Below are 15,735 nucleotides of genomic sequence, written 5' to 3' on the forward strand. Positions count from 1 at the left end.
ACAGACAGAGAGAGACAGACAGACAGACAGACAGACAAACATAGACAAGACAGGAAAGAAAGCAGGAAGACAGGGTAGAGAGAGAAAGACGAGCAGGCAGGCAGGTAGATAGGATTGAGGTAAATAGGAAGTCCAGGTATACAAGTAAACAGGTAATTAGGCAAACAGATAAATAGGTAGGGAGGACAGAAGGAAAGAGGGAAGCAGCCAAGTAGGTGGACAGGATAAAGGTAAACAAATAGACGGGTGGATATGAACGCTGGAGTGAGGGAGGAAAAAAGACAGGTAGGCAGAAAGGAAAGGTAAATATATAGATAGGCAAGCAGGCTGAAGAAAGGAAGGGAAGCAGACTGAATAGAGGCAAAGTAGGCAGGTAAAGGTAAGCAGACTGAAGGTAGGCGAGCAAGCAGGTAAGTAGGAAAGTAGGTGGGTGAAGGAGTGGATGACTGGCTGAAATTGTCTTACTAGAGGTGTATATAAGGCAACCAAACGTGACTTCCACACACCAGGTAACCAGCCAGCCAGCCTTCGTCCACCCTCCTCGGCACTCCCCCCATACTCCCCTCTTCCCCACACATACAAGGCTCCTTCCTCCCTCCCTTGCTCCTCCTACTACTACTCATACTATTACTACTACTACTACTACTATTACTCCACCGGCACCAGGATGCACAACTACCGCCCCTCCTAAGCCCAGTCGTCATCCTCAGCCTCAGCCTCCGTCACAGCATCCTCATCAAGAGCAAGATAAACACATCTCTCAGGCCTCCTCCTCCTCCTCGGGTGTGTTTGGATCTCAGAGTTTAGAGGATCACTTCGTAGGCTTGGAATTACGTTTGGTATGGTTTTTTTTAATTCTAATGTTTGCTGGTTGTTGTTTTTTTGCTTTGTTTTGTTATTTTGCTTTCTTTTTTTTTCTTTTTTTTTGTCAGTTTTGTTTGTTTTTGGTTGTAACTATTTTTTTATTTTATTTTCTTTATTTCTCATATCATCAACTTTCTGCTTCTTCTCTTCCTCCTGCTCCTCCTCCTCCTCCTCCTCTATTGAATCATCCGCTTTTCTTTTGTATTTTTTCTTTCCTCTTTTTATTTTTCCATTCTCTCCATCTTGTCTTTCCCGTTTATTTTTAGCATACACTTTTTTCCCGTTTTTCCCCAACTTTTCATTATTCTTTCCTTCTTTCCCTCCTCCTCCTCCTCCTCCTCCTCCTGGCCTTCCGCATGAGTGCTAAGGCACCACCGCAGGAGTCACACGCGGCCTTTCCTTCCCTCCCCAGTGCCTCGCTTCCTCCCCCTCCGTCGGGATGCTGCGTGCGGCCGCTCTGGTCCTCCTGATGGCGACCGTCCTAGCGCTCGACGAGACCTTCCTGGACAAGTACGCCTTCACTAAGGTACGCCGCTGCCACACACGCCCCTCGCCATGAGTCTGCCCCGTGACGTCACAGGTGGTTTTGGTGTGAGGAAGGAAAAGTTGGTGTCGTTTTCTTCATGTTCTGATTTGTCGAATATGACTTGTGGTGGACAGGTGGCCGGAGGGTTTGTATGGGTCATCCTAGGGTGTGGCTGGTGAGGGTGTGATGGGTGTGGGCGTAGCTGAGGTGTGTGTGGTGCCCGGCAGGTGATGCAGCACTGCCTGGGCTCCGCCAACTACTACCGTCAGCTCAGCGAGGTGGGGCGCGCCAAGAGCTACTGTCTGGGCCTCCGGCAGAGGGTCTTCCTCACCACTTCGGGACCAAACTACTTCTTCTCTTCGTTCCCCGGCCAGGTGAGTGTCTGACTCTCTTCTCAACACCTTCACTCGCCTGCCACAAAACGCCACTGGCACTTGTTTTCCGGGAACAAGTGAGATATCTTCTCGAAAGTCAGGAAAGTCGCGGGATGCAAACGAAGCCTCGGTGGTCGGAATTAATGCTGGCGCGCCTTGGTGCAGCGAACGCTCGCAATGTGTCTGTTCTGCCAAACGTTTCGCAACGTTTTTCTGTTTTCCCGGCGGACCGCTTCGTTGCGTACGACGGATTTTCTGTTTTCCGAAAGGAGTCAATAGAGGCGGGAGGCGGCGTGATGCATGTGCCGGCAGTTGCCAGTTAGTGCAAACAAACAAATACTTCCTTCACAAAAATGTCTCCGACAGGGTGGGGAAAAAATGAGGCACCGTAAATCGGAAGCGACCATTCATCTGTATCGCCGCGTCAAGCCGCGGCGCCGCGACACAATGCGGTGAGCGGCGTGCCTCAGTGTACGCCGTGTACTGCTCCATGAAGTGTGGCCCACCAGGACCACCCTCACCTGCCCTGCCCTTGCCTGACACTCGAAGATCTCAAGAGAGCTCGAAGAAAGACTGTTCACTATGCTCCCAAAATTCAAACCATTACCATCAATCTGGTACATCTTATCCTTCACGATGCTCTTGAAAGATTTTGACAGAGGCGTCATCTAGACTGAAGAAACGGCCCTTGCATTTTTAGGTCAAAACAATGTTTTAAACACACTAAAAGAAGCATACCCTTGCCACTGATGAGGTAAGTGTTAACCAACGCTGACTAAAATGTGGCAGACGCGGGGAATCCACAGGCCTGTACTTCGCTGTCCTCGCAAAGGGTGCCACACCACCATCTGTCCAGAAAGGCAACGCATTCTTCAATTATGTGAACATAAAGAACAAATTACACTGAATAATATTCTGTGTAAGCAAATACTGTATGTTCGTGTGGAACTGTGGAACTGGTGCTCTTTTTTTCTGTAAAGGAAATCCCCGTGAGCACAGCGGGGAATTTTACAAGGAAGTCTTTCTACACTGTGACTGAGTGGTGCAACATGTGTCCAAAGGTGTGTGGAGCACTGCTTTTCCGGGTGCACGAGAAGCTGGTTGGCACAGATGATAACGCTCCCGATTTGATGAAACAAGATTTGTTGGTCGGCGGAAAGATAATGCGAGGCGCTAAGTGGCGATGAAGACTGAAGACAGTAACGCAGCAGTGCAAAGCAACAGGAGCCAAGGCCGCAGAGTCGCTGGGTCTTGAGTTTCTGGTAACAAGTAAGACTTTGACTGTCTGTATTTTTATGCGCATGCAGCGGCGTGACAGAAACACTTTGATCCCCATCAATGAGCGCGAACGTGAGAGTGGTTCAGTGATCCATTCCGATGAATGGCCTGCGTATGGAAATATGTACGTACGCCAGGGGCTGCCGCGAGGCAAGATAATTATATTGATGCCGTGACCGGAGGAAACACCACAGCGATCGAGCGCTTCCTGAAGAAAATGGAAGACGTTGACGGTGCGCTGTTTGGCTCGCACCGTGACCACTTTGATGAAAAATGCCATGGAAAAAATAAAGATGATTTCTTCGTTAAAATTTTCATTATGATACGAACTTTATATCGGTAAGGATACTGGATATAAGAAAAATCTCGTTGATCTAAATGTAATGTTATACTTGTGTATAATTACCATTAAGCTATTTAGCACGCAATGCGCTCGTTTATCATTGGCTATGATGAAGCTGTCATTCAATATTTTAATGTTTGTTTATTTTCCTTCCTCCTCCTCCTCCTCCCGCTACTCCTCCTCCTTAATTGTGATACCCCACTGTACGTGCAACCTGCACTTTTATTGTCCAGTAGACCGCACACCACAGTTTGAACGTCCCGGCAGACCGCACGATATATCGCGTAAATATCCTGGAGGAGTGAGCGGTAAAGTGGCACCCAATTCTCTTCCTCCCAGTGGCTCCTATTGCCCAACTAGGGATTGGCCTCGAAGGGATACGCGAATTTAATCGTCCAGTGAGTCGTGGCGGGGGAGTGGGAGCAGAATGGGGACAGAGAGGTGGGGAACCATCAAGGCTGCTGGTGTGAGCCTGTGCGGTCTTCCTCGTTACTGTGCAGACCACAGGGAAGCCCGGCAGCCAGGAAAGGGGAAGTAGGGGATTGGATCCACCGCTCTTAATTGTTTGAAGCCAAAGGAATAACATGGCCTCTGACCCGCCTCCCCCTCCCCCCCAAGCTGCCGCGTCAGAGCCTCGAGCACAGAGAAGGACACGCCCACCAGCACTCCATGGAAGACTGAGCGCCTGTCCAAGGTCAAGACGATGCCAGAAGCGTCGATAAACACAGCTCCCGTGTGGACGCGATCACGCAGCCTCAACGCCACAGAGAGTGAGAAAACGAAAGCCGGAACTCTAGATAAAGACACCAGCTCCCCCGGGCACTCCCTCCCCGCTACACAGGTCCCTCAGGGCGTGGCGGTTTTGCTGCTGCCGGAGGTGCTGATGGGCTTTTTCAGCAGCAAAGTGGGAGGACAGGAGCTTCTCCCTCCCCGCCCCCCGAAGACCGCACGCCACCACTCCTTCCCGCCTGCCACAACAGCGCCACAGGTGAAGTCCTCCCGCCGGCGCTGTGACTGAGGCGCAGAAGGAGTCACGTGGGACGCAGCGCCAGTTGCGGCGCAGAACCCTCAAAGAACTTCCCGCGGCTTTGTTCACCTGACCTTTCCTCTTACTGTTCAGGTTGTACCCTCCACCCCTCCCTCCCTCCACTTCTTGATACTATTTCGTTTTTCTTGGCTTCTCCTGTGTCCTGTTCGCTCTCCACCTCCTCTCTTAAATATTCATCTCCGTCTCCCTTCACCTCTCTTTACCTCCACCGTCTTCTCCAGTCTACACCACCGACACTATCAACAACTATAACCAGACAAATAACAAAAACAACAGCTGTAACATCAATAACACCCCTATAACTACCACCACTACCACCACCACCACCGCCACCACCAACACCACCAACAATAACAACATAGGCGGACCGCGGAAGTGGTATTCGAGGTTTTTTGCGCTACAGTTCCGCCACCGACAGACAATTTCGACAATAAAGACGGCCAACAAATGGTCGAGGAGGATCACGTGCATGTTACCCTTCAGCCATGACTTAGAGGATGCCTTGGAGAAAAAGTGGAGAGTTGGGGGTGGGAGGGAGAGGGGGGATGGGGAACGGATGAGGCTTATTGAGTGATGATGATAATAAAGATCAACAACAAGGATAACAACAACACATACACACAAAAAAAGAAGAGTAAATAGAAGAAAAAAGACGACGACGACGACGACGAAGAAGAAGAAGAAGAAGAAGAAGAAGGAGAGGAACAACAACAACAACAAAAAAAAACACTAGCCCTTCATCTTGCACCCTCATTTCCGCTTCCTGAACGTAACATTCTGACGTCATCCATCTCTCTCTCTCTCTCTCTCTCTCTCTCTCTCTCTCTCTCTCTCTCTCTCCACCCTCCCCTTTACCGGCCACCCCCCAAAAAAATCACTTTCCGCCCCCCCTCCTCTACCCCTACCCCCCCCCCTTGCTACCTCTTCTCTCCGTTTTTCCTCCACATCTAACATTCCCTCCAATTATTTTTTCCTCCCTCCATCCCTCCCTCTTATCACAATAAATCATTCTGTCATTACGTGTTCTTTTCGATCCTCCTCCTCCTCCTCCTCCTCCTCCTCCTCCTCCTCCTTTCCCGCATCGTTTTGTCCTGGACGCACATTATTACTATTATTATCAACATTATCATCATTATCACTAGACTATCATTTATCTCACTATCCTTACACCATCATCATCATCATCATCGTCATCATCATCACTATTACCTCACGTTATATATACCAAGAAAGTGCGTTGTATCTATTTTTATCCCCCTCCGCTGTCATTTGTCGCTGTTTGTTTTTGTGCGCGTCTGTTGATTAGTATGATCAGAGTGTAATGTAGAGCTGAAATAATTTACACACTACACGTCGCCTTGATCGAACTTCATTAACTCGAGGGTGTTCTTGTTCATGGTGGCGGTGGTGGTGGTGGTGGTGGTAGTGATGATGGTGGTGATGGGAGTGGTGATGGTGGTGGTGATGGGAGTGGTGATAGTGGTGGTGGTGATGGTGGTGATGGGAGTGGTGATGGTGGTGGTTGAGGGGAATGGAGATGATGGGGGTGAGGAGAGAGGGGGATGGAGATGATGGGGTGAGGATGAGGGAAGGTGGAGGTGATGGGGTGAGGATTGGGAGGGAATGAAGATGATGGTGATGAGGATGAGGGGGGATGAAGATGATGTAGGTGAGGATGAGGGAAGGTAGATAGAGCGTGGGTGAGGGTGGGAAAGGTTGTAGTGAGGGGGGTGAGGGTGGGGGGATGGAGATGATGGGGTGGTGATGAAGGGGAGGGAGATGGGTGTGATGGTGCAAAGGGAGGTGGGAATTGTGGTAGAGTGAGTGATTGTAGGGACGATGGCTAACCCTTTTTTTCATTGTAAGGGAGACAACTCAAAAAAAAAAAAAAAAAAAAAAAAAACACTAGATGCTGCTCCTGATAATAGATGACAAGACTGTGGAAATTATTGTTATCATCATCATTATTATTATTACTATTATTATCTTTATTTTTATCATATTTTTTTACAAGAATGGAAGCAGCTCAAGGGCAACTAAAAAAAAAAAAAAAAAAAACTAGATGCTGCTCCTGATAACAGATAACAAGACAGTGGAAATTATTGTTATCATCATCATTATTATTATTACTATTATTATCTTTATTTTTATCATATTTTTTTACAAGAATGGAAGCAGCTCAAGGGCAACTAAAAAAAAAAACAGGAACAACAACATAAATAAGCCCGCTGGTTGCTGCTCTAACAAAAGGAAAGAAAGGAGAACGGGAGGATAAAGAAGAGGAGGTCAATTTTAGGTGGAGAGGCGTTGAGTATATAGGGAAGGAGTGTCTCGCAAAACAAACAACAACGCTTTTTGGCCACTATTCAGAAGCAGTAAGTAGCGGGCTTTTTTTTCATCAGGGTTTTCTTTTTCTTTTTTACGCCCTTGCACTGTCTCCTCTGCTGTAAAAATTAAAAATAAAGTTATGCTCCTGATAATAGATGACAGGAGTGTAGGAATTATCATCAGTCATCATTATTATCACTACCTTCAGCATCGTTGTTACATGCTTGGTGTGTCTCGCGTTAACACGGACGGATGTGATGAAAGACAAAAGCGAGCAGCCTCCCCCGCGGCGTCCCTGCCTGGAGAGGAAGCGCGGGTCTCTCAAGGTCGGGCGAGGATCACTCTTCTGGCTCGAGTCTTTGCGCTGTATTTTTAATCCTTCCCTTCTCCAATCTAACCCAATGTAACCTTACCATCCCTTCCCTTCCCTATCCTTCCCTCCTCCAACCTAACCCAATGTAACCTTACCATCCCTTCCCTTCCCTATCCTTCTCTTCTTCAATCTAACCCAATGTAACCTTACCATCCCTTCCCTTCCCTATCCTTCTCTTCTTCAATCTAACCCAATGTAACCTTACCATCCCTTCCCTTCCCTATCCTTCTCTTCTCCAACCTAACCCAATGTAACCTCACCATCCCTTCCCTTCCCTATCCTTCCCTTCTCCAACCTAACCCAATGTAACCTTACCATCCCTTCTCTTCCCTATCCTTCTCTTCTCCAACCTAACCCAATGTAACCTTACCATCCCTTCCCTTCCCTATCCTTCCCTTCTCCAACCTAACCCAATGTAACCTTAACATCCCTTCCTTTCCCTATCTTTCCCTCCTCCAACCTAACACAATGTAACCTTACCATCCCTTCCCTTCCCGATCCTTCTCTTCTTCAATCTAACCCAATGTAACCTTACCATCCCTTCCCTTCCCTATCCTTCCCTCCTCCAACCTAACCTAATGTAACCTTACCATCCCTTCCCTATCCTTCCCTCCTCCAACCTAACCCAATGTAACCTTACCATCCCTTCCCTTCCCTATCCTTCCCTCCTCCAACCTAACCTAATGTAACCTTACCATCCCTTCCCTTCCCTATCCTTCTCTTCTCCAACCTAACCTAATGTAACCTTACCATCCCTTCCCTCCCCTATCCTTCCCTCCTCCAACCTAACCTTTAAACATCTCTCAGCGAACAACCGCACATATCTGACACGGTTTTCGTAGACGTTTTGGGCGTTTCCATCGGTAGTTGAATGATCCTAGTGGTAGTTTGTTACTTCTTCCGTACCATGAACTTAATAAAACACTCATGAGAACCCAATTGGTCTCGTTTTTGGCCTTTGGAAATGGTTGATGTGAGGGGCGGAAATGTCAAAAAATATCAGCCCGTAAAATTTGACGCGCGAGGACCACAGGCTGCGGCGAGGAGGGAAGAGGTTTCGTTACTCAACGCGATATTATGCTTTTTTTTCCCCCTTTTACGTTTCTTTTTGTCTAACGTGGTTTTGTTCTTTTTTGTTTTCCTCTTGCACATCTTTTGTCCGACCCGATTTTATTTATTTTTTCCTAATGCATTGATTCTGTCCAACGATACTTCTTCTTTTGTTGTTTTTCTCTTGCATTTCTTTTGTCCTACGCGATCTTATTCTTCTTGTTATCCTATTGCATTTCTTTTGTCCTACGCGATCTTATTCTTCTTGTTATCCTATTGCATTTCTTTTGTCCTACGCGATCTTATTCTTCTTGTTATCCTATTGCATTTCTTTTGTCCTACGCGATTTTATATTTTTTTGTTTTCTCTCGATTTTTTTATATCTGGTTGTTGTTGCTGTTTTTTTTATTTCCCTCAGAAAACACTCACTGCTCCTGTCTGCAAACTGTTATCACAAGAACTATAACAACTGTGCGTGTATTTAATATTCAAAACTTATCAATATTCCCTCGTATAAAAATTTTGGGTGACATTTCAGATATTTGTCTTATTCTGCCATCTTTGCATACGGACATTTTCTATTTCGGAGGCGTGAGTATTTCCGCACTGAAGATAATTACAGCTATAACAACTTTGTGTGTGTGCATCTAATATCTAAAATGTATCAATGCTCTCATGTCTAAAAAATACTTGGATTGACATGTTTTTAGGCTTCTTTCTTATTCCGTCGTGAGAGCATGTAGACAGATTATATTTCATGAGAACTATAATAACTGTGCGTGTATGTAATATTTAAAACGCATCAGTCCTCTCATGTCTAAAAAGTACTTGGGTTGACATGTTTTTAGGCTTCTGTCCCATTCCGTCGTGATTGCATGCAGACATTGTATTTCCGAGGAAGGAGTATTGCCGCGGGGAAGGTGATTACAGGCTAGAACACCCACAACCCTCTTGACCTTGACTTAACCTCTTTGTTCCCTCACACTGACTTTGGGTGCCCGTGAAGAAAGGCGTCAGCACCGAAGCCAACATCTCCCTCACCAATCCCAGTTATTTGGCCCGAGGAACATGACTTTATTTCCTCCTTGGACAAATCGCTTAGTAATGCCCCGACAATCACATCACGCTATTCATTCCTTCTTACGACCACTCCCAGCAATCATTTCCTTAGTGTCCGATTACGACTTCGACTTCGGCTCATTGTCATAATCATCACTATTACTTTTTATAACTGCATCCTTCCGTCTTTTACTCCAGTCTGACGCAGCTATTAAGTCAGTTGGGTGGGACTCGCTCGGGGAATTTCCTGGACATATACCTACCAAATCTTATTGAATGTGTACAGAATATTTGCTACACAACTTCAAATAGTACGTTTATGACATATGAGGGAGATTGGGGTGATGGGGCCGCGCTGTGAAGAGATTCGAGACCCACCCAAACTGCCTTCATTTTTGTGATGGATTCTACGTTATCCTCTACGTCTGTTGCCATTTGCTGTCTCTTCATATCTTCTTTCAGCGATTCTTCCTTTAATAACCCTTCCCTAATAATCACTCCTCACTCCAGCGCTGTGAAGAGATTCGAGACCCACCCAAACTGCCTTCATTTTTGTGTCGGATTCTACGTTATCCTCTACGTCTGTTGCCATTTGGTGTCCTTTCATATCTTCTTTCAGCGATTCTGTCTTTAATAACCCTTCCCTAATAATCACTCCTCACTCCAGCGCTGTGAAGAGGTTCGAGACCCACCCAAACTGCCTTCATTTTTGTGTCGGATTCTACGTTATCCTCTACGTCTGTTGCCATTTGGTGTCTCTTCATATCTTCTTTCAGTGATTCTGTCTTTAATAACCCTTCCCTAATAATCACTCCTCACTCCAGCGCTGTGAAGAGATTCGAGACCCACCCAAACTGCCTTCATTTTTGTGTTGGATTCTACGTTTTCCTTTAGGTTTGCAGCCATTTAGTGTCCTTTCATATCTTCTTTCAGCGATTCTGTCTTTAATAACCCTTCCCTAATAATCACTCCTCACTCCAGCGCTGTGAAGAGGTTCGAGACCCACACAAACTGCCTTCATTTTTGTGTCGGATTCTACGTTATCCTCTACGTCTGTTGCCATTTGGTGTCTCTTCATATCTTCTTTTAGCGATTCTGTCTTTAATAACCCTTCCCTGATAATCACTCCTCACTCCCTCCGCGCCACAACAGGGTAACCAGCTGGGCGGAGGCGGAGGTGTCGGCGCCGGTGGGGTGCTGTGGGACGCGGGCACCCTGGCTCAGGCCGCCGCCCAACTCAACGCCGAGCTCAGTAACTTCACCTGCGTCCTGGAGACCATCAACGCGGTGAGTCAGCAGCAGCAGCCACTCTGATCGTCGCGCGAATGGTGTCACGTTCCTCTGTGGGAGTCGTGAACGAGGCCTTGAACGTGTGGCGAGGGAAGATTTATCGCAACGTGAAGATTTACAGCGGGGTCACGGAAGGACAAGGGAAGAGAGGGGGGAAGGGGGAGGATGGGAAGAGAGGGAAGGAGAGGAGAGGAGAGGAAGGGAAGGGAGGAAGGGGAGGAGAGGAAGGAGAGGAGGATGATACTTAGAACGGAAGGGATGAAAAGAAGAAAAAAAATGCAAAAGATCAGAGGAGAGGGGGGGAAGGGGGAGGAGGGGAAGAGAGGGAAGGAGAGGGGAGGAGAGGAAGGGAAGGGAGGAAGGGGAGGAGGGGAAGGAAAGGAGGATGATACTTAGAACGGAAGGGATGAAAAGAAGAAAATTAAAAAATAAAAGAGGAGAGGAGGGGAAGCGGGAGGATGGGAAGAGAGGGAAGGAGAGGAGAGGAGAGGAAGGGAAGGGAGGAAGGGGAGGAGGGAAGGAGAGGAGGATAATACTTAGAACGGAAGGGATGAAAAGAAGAAAAAAATTACAAAAGATCGGAGGAGAGGGGGGAAAGGGGGAGGAGGGGAAGAGAGGGAAGGAGAGGGGAGGAGAGGAAGAGAAGGGAGGAAGGGGAGGAGGGGAAGGAAAGGAGGATGATACTTAGAACGGAAGGGATGAAAAGAAGAAAAAAAATACAAAAGATCAGAGGAGAGGGGGGAAGAAGGCGAAGGAGAGGGGAGTAGAGGAAGGGAGGAGAGGAGGAGAGGAGGATGACACTGGAGAAGGTGAAGAAGGGAAGGAGGATGACACAGAGGATGGAAGGAATGGAAAGAAGAAAGGGCAAATGAGAAGAGGATGGGAAGGGAAGAAGGATGAGTATGGGAAGAAGAGGAAGGGAATGAGGATGAGTCAGCGAATTTGAGGGAAGGAGGGGAAAGAAAAGAAGGATAGGAGAAAAGGATTGAGGAAAATAATGAAATAGAGGGGAAGAAGAGAAAGGAGAAGCAGGATGAGAAGGAAGTTAAGGAGGAGGGAAACAAACGGGAGAGGAAAGGAAAAAAAGGAAACAAAGAGGAGAAACATGAAAGGAGGGAAGGAGGGAGAGAGAAGGGAAAAAGAATAAGAGCGGAAAAAAGGAGCAGAGGAAGAAAGAAAAGAAGAGAGGCGTTAAAGAAGAAGAAGGGATGGTAATAACAGATGATGAGAGGGGAGAGGAAGAGGTGGGGAGGGAAGGGAAATGGAGTGAAAATGAAGATGGATCAGTGGACTTTGGGAGGGAGGGAGGGAGGAGGAGGAAGAGGAGGAAGGGGAAAGAAGAGTGGAGGAGTGGGAGGAAGAGGAGGAGAGGGAGGGATGTGGAGGTACAGGAGAAACGGAAAATTGGAGATGATTGTGGAGAGGATAGTGAAGGGCTGAGATAGATAGATAGATAGATAGATAGATTGATTGATTGATTGATTGATTGATTGATAAATAGATAGATAGATAGTTACATAGAGAAATAGATAGAAAGATGGAGTTGTTTTGGCAGAGAGTGAGTGAGTGAGTGAGTGAGTGAGTGAGTGAGTGCGTGAGTGAGTGCAATTAGTATACATTTGTCTGCACCCCTTAAAAAAAAAAATCAGTCACCCTTTGAACGACAAACACAGAAGATGAACGAAAACTAGACAGAAAATAACCACCTCACGTTCTCAGCCGTTCCCTAACACATCACATTACTATAACTTCTCTATTGCCTCCTTTATTCATCTTTTCATTCGTCTTAATATTTTCCTCTTTCCCTTTCCTTTTCCTCCTCTTTCCCCTTTTTTCCTCAATTTCACCGTCTCATCCCTGCTTTCCCTTCCTCTTCTTCTCAATCTTTTTTTCTTTTCTCCTTTATGTATCTTTGTATTCATCTTAATATTTTCCTCTTTCCCTTTCCTTTTCCTCCTTTTTCCCCTCTTTTCCTCAATTTGACCGTCTTATCCCTGTTTTTCCTTCCTCTTCTCCTTCTCAACATTTTTTTCCTCTTCCATTTCCTTTTCCTCCTCTTTCCCCTTTCCCTCAATTTCACCGTCTCATCCCTGCTTTCCCTTCTCCTTCTCCTTCTCAATCATTTTTTTTCCTTTCATTCATGTCTCCCTTTTTGCTCCCAGATCGACGGGCAGCTGAGAGTAAAGCAAGACTCCTTCGTGAACCACTACTACTCAACGACCCCCGACACTTCCCTCCGTGACGACCTCGTGGAGAATATCTACTACTGCAACGAGGCGGCGGTGAGAAGGAGATGGAGGAGGAGGAGAAGGGATAGAGAGAACTACATGGGAACACTTAACGAGCCTCCACCATGCAACTGTTCTCTCCTACTGTCTCTCCTCCGCAAGACTTTCACCACTAATCCGCTTCCTTTTCTTAATATACCCTTGATTAAAAACAAGAGTGGGAGGAGAGACAGACAAACACACACACACACACACACACACACACACACAAAGAGGAAGGCCATGATCTAATTTTCCTCTCTTCACCTGTTCAGTTTCTTCTTTTTTTTTGTTTCTTTCTCGTTTGTTATTCACCGTCACGTCTCTGTAAATTGCTTCCATTCGTCTATTATTCTCCAACCTTGTACCTTTGTTTGTTAATATGTATAGTGTGTGTGTGTGTGTGTGTGTGTGTGTGTGTGTGTGTGTGTGTGTGCTGCATGCTAACACACACACACACACACACACACACACACACACACACACATTGCGTACACCTTGGGGGGATAATTACACTAAACAGGATGTGTCTAATTAAAACTGGTATGTGTTTGTGTTTGTCTGTGTGTGTGTGTGTGTGTGTGTGTGTGTGTGTGGTATTGCATCAGGGGCATTCATAACTCTCTCTCTCTCTAAGTTGCGTTTTTCTTTCTCTATTTCGCACACAAACAAAAAATATGTCATCCAATTCTACACTATATTTTTCTTTTCTCCCTTTTCTCTCCCTCTCTTACTTCCTCTCCTCCCCTTCCTTCCCCCTTCTTATCCCCCCCTGTCTCCTCCTCCTCCTCTTACTCCTCCTCTTCTCTTTCCCCTCCTCCTCTTCCTCTCTTATCCTCAGTCTTTACACAAACACTCCCTCGCTAACTACCTCATTTGTATCTCATTGCTTCCTTCCTCCCTCCTTCCCGCCTCCCTTTCCTCACCTCATCACTCACCCTCATCTCCTCTTCCTCAGTTCTCTGCTTCCCATTCTCTCTCTTTCTCACAATGACCTCTCTTTATCTCCCCCTCTCATCTTCTGTTCTTCATCTTCTTCCCCTTCCCCTTTCACCTTAACTCATCATCTTTGTTTTTTTGCCATTTTCTCATATCCTCCTCCTCTCTTTTTTCCCTTTTTTTCCCTTTCTTTTTTCCTCTCATCTTCCCTTCATCTATATTTCTTTGTCTTCTTCTTATGTCTTCCTCCTTCCCCTCTTCTCTTCTTTAACCTTACCTCTTCCTTCCTTTCTTTTTCTTTTTTTCCTCTCACCTTCTCCTCTTCCCTCTTTACCTAGCGTTGCACACCTCTTTCCTTCCTTCTGTCCTCCCATCCTTACTCATACTCAGCCTCTCCCTTCCTCCCTTCCTGTCTCTCCCTCTCATACCTTCGTCCTCCTCGTCTTTTTTTTTAATCCTTGTCACTCCCTTCCTCCCCTCCTCCCTCTCACTATAATAGCACCTTCCTCCTACCCTTCCCCTCCCTTCCTCACTCCCTCACACTCATTCTTTCTTATCTCCCTGCTCTTTTCTCCTCCCTTCCTCCTTTCCTCATTCCCCGTTTACCCTCCTCACATCTTCCACTTCTCTCCCTTCCTCCTGACCTTCTCCTCCCCTCCTCACTCCTTTGTTTTCCTTCATATCTAGTACACCTGTCTCCTTATCTCCCCTTCCCTTCCTCCGACTCTTCCCTTCCCTTCGTTTCCTTCACCCTGTTTCCCTCTCACATCTTCCATTTCTTCCTCCCTTTCTATCTCCCTTCACTCGTCTCCTCCCTTCCTCCTACCTCTCCCTCACTCTACCGTCTCCCTCCCCCAGAACGGACTACCCCTGGAGCGGGACAACTCGCCAGTCCACGCCCGCCTCCAACGCCTCATGTTCTTCCTCAAGTGCGAGAAGAAGAGACGCCTCGCCGCCTGCCTCAAGCACGACATCAGGGCCAACCTAGGGCAGTACGACCCCGCTGGCCTGCCCGGGTACGGTTCTCGCAGGGACGCGGCCGATCAGGTGCTGGCGCTGCTGGTGGGCGCGGATGGCATCAAGAACCTCGACCTCTACTACTGATTGGGGTGGATAGGGATGGATGGGTGGATGGGTGGATGAATGAATGAATGAATGGATGGACAGATAGATGGATAAATGGATGAATGGGTGGATGAATGAATGAATGAAGGAATGGATGGACAGATAGATGGATAAATGGATGAATGGGTGGATGAATGAATGAAGGAATGTATAGACAGAGAGATGGATAGATGGGTGGTTGGATGAATAATGAATGGGGAGATGGATGGATGGGGAAATGGATGAATGAACGGATGGATGGATGGATGGAAGGGGGATTGTATTGGATCTATTTGTGGCAGGTTAGATTAGGTTTGGGTGAGAGTTAGGTCAGGTGCGGGAAGGTTACACAAGTTCTTGAATACGATTATATTACGTTAGGTGTTGAAGCTTATACTTAATGGGATGATGGAAAGAAGATTCAGCAAGTGCAAGAGGGCATTTTTTTTTTCGCCTTGAGTTTTCTATTTCTGTAAAACAAAAAAATATTATAGGACAGCTTGGCTACAGTTCTATGGTTACTTCAAGAACCATAACTTGCAACGCACAGCTAATAAATTCCCGTTTCTACAAGTTGGTTTCAATTACCGAAGACATTTTTTATCCATTACTAACAGATGAGTGAAGAAGACGAGGAAGAGAAAGAAAAAGACGAAAAATACTAGGAAAATGACACGAGGAAACTAAACATATGTGCAGAGGGAGGAAATAATTAAGTGGAAAGAAGGAAGAAGGGGAAAAAGACGAGGAGAATATAAGGTCTTTGAGAACATAATAATTAATCGAACAATATTTTTAGGTTAGGTCGTCAATAGGAGGGGAATGAGCAGCTTGTGTACAAGATAAGTTGAGGCAGGTTAGGTTAGGTTAGGTATGGTGTGAGGTGAGGTGA

General features: G+C 46.6%; 1 protein-coding gene across 1 annotated transcript; it reads left to right on the top strand.

Moving 5' to 3' along the window:
• Positions 1–445: 445 nt before the first annotated feature.
• On the top strand, positions 446–15,401 carry LOC127007733 (uncharacterized). Its single transcript, XM_050878987.1, has 6 exons — positions 446–839; positions 1,277–1,390; positions 1,618–1,764; positions 10,396–10,530; positions 12,696–12,815; positions 14,598–15,401. The coding sequence occupies exons 2-6, from the start codon at positions 1,304–1,306 to the stop codon at positions 14,841–14,843; spliced, it is 735 nt and encodes a 244-aa protein (XP_050734944.1). The 5' UTR covers positions 446–839; positions 1,277–1,303; the 3' UTR covers positions 14,844–15,401.
• Positions 15,402–15,735: the final 334 nt, after the last annotated feature.

This window comes from Eriocheir sinensis, chromosome 4, assembly GCF_024679095.1.
Source record: "Eriocheir sinensis breed Jianghai 21 chromosome 4, ASM2467909v1, whole genome shotgun sequence".
NCBI classification, from domain to species: Eukaryota; Metazoa; Arthropoda; class Malacostraca; order Decapoda; family Varunidae; genus Eriocheir; species Eriocheir sinensis.

Bases quoted from the DNA above. Each gene is read 5' to 3' on its own strand.
- LOC127007733 (XM_050878987.1), top strand. From the start codon at position 1,304: ATGCTGCGTGCGGCCGCTCTGGTCCTCCTGATGGCGACCGTCCTAGCG. The intron at 1,391-1,617 runs GTACGCCGCTGC...GGTGCCCGGCAG, and splicing joins ACAAGTACGCCTTCACTAAG to GTGATGCAGCACTGCCTGGG. The intron at 10,531-12,695 runs GTGAGTCAGCAG...TTTTGCTCCCAG, and splicing joins TCCTGGAGACCATCAACGCG to ATCGACGGGCAGCTGAGAGT.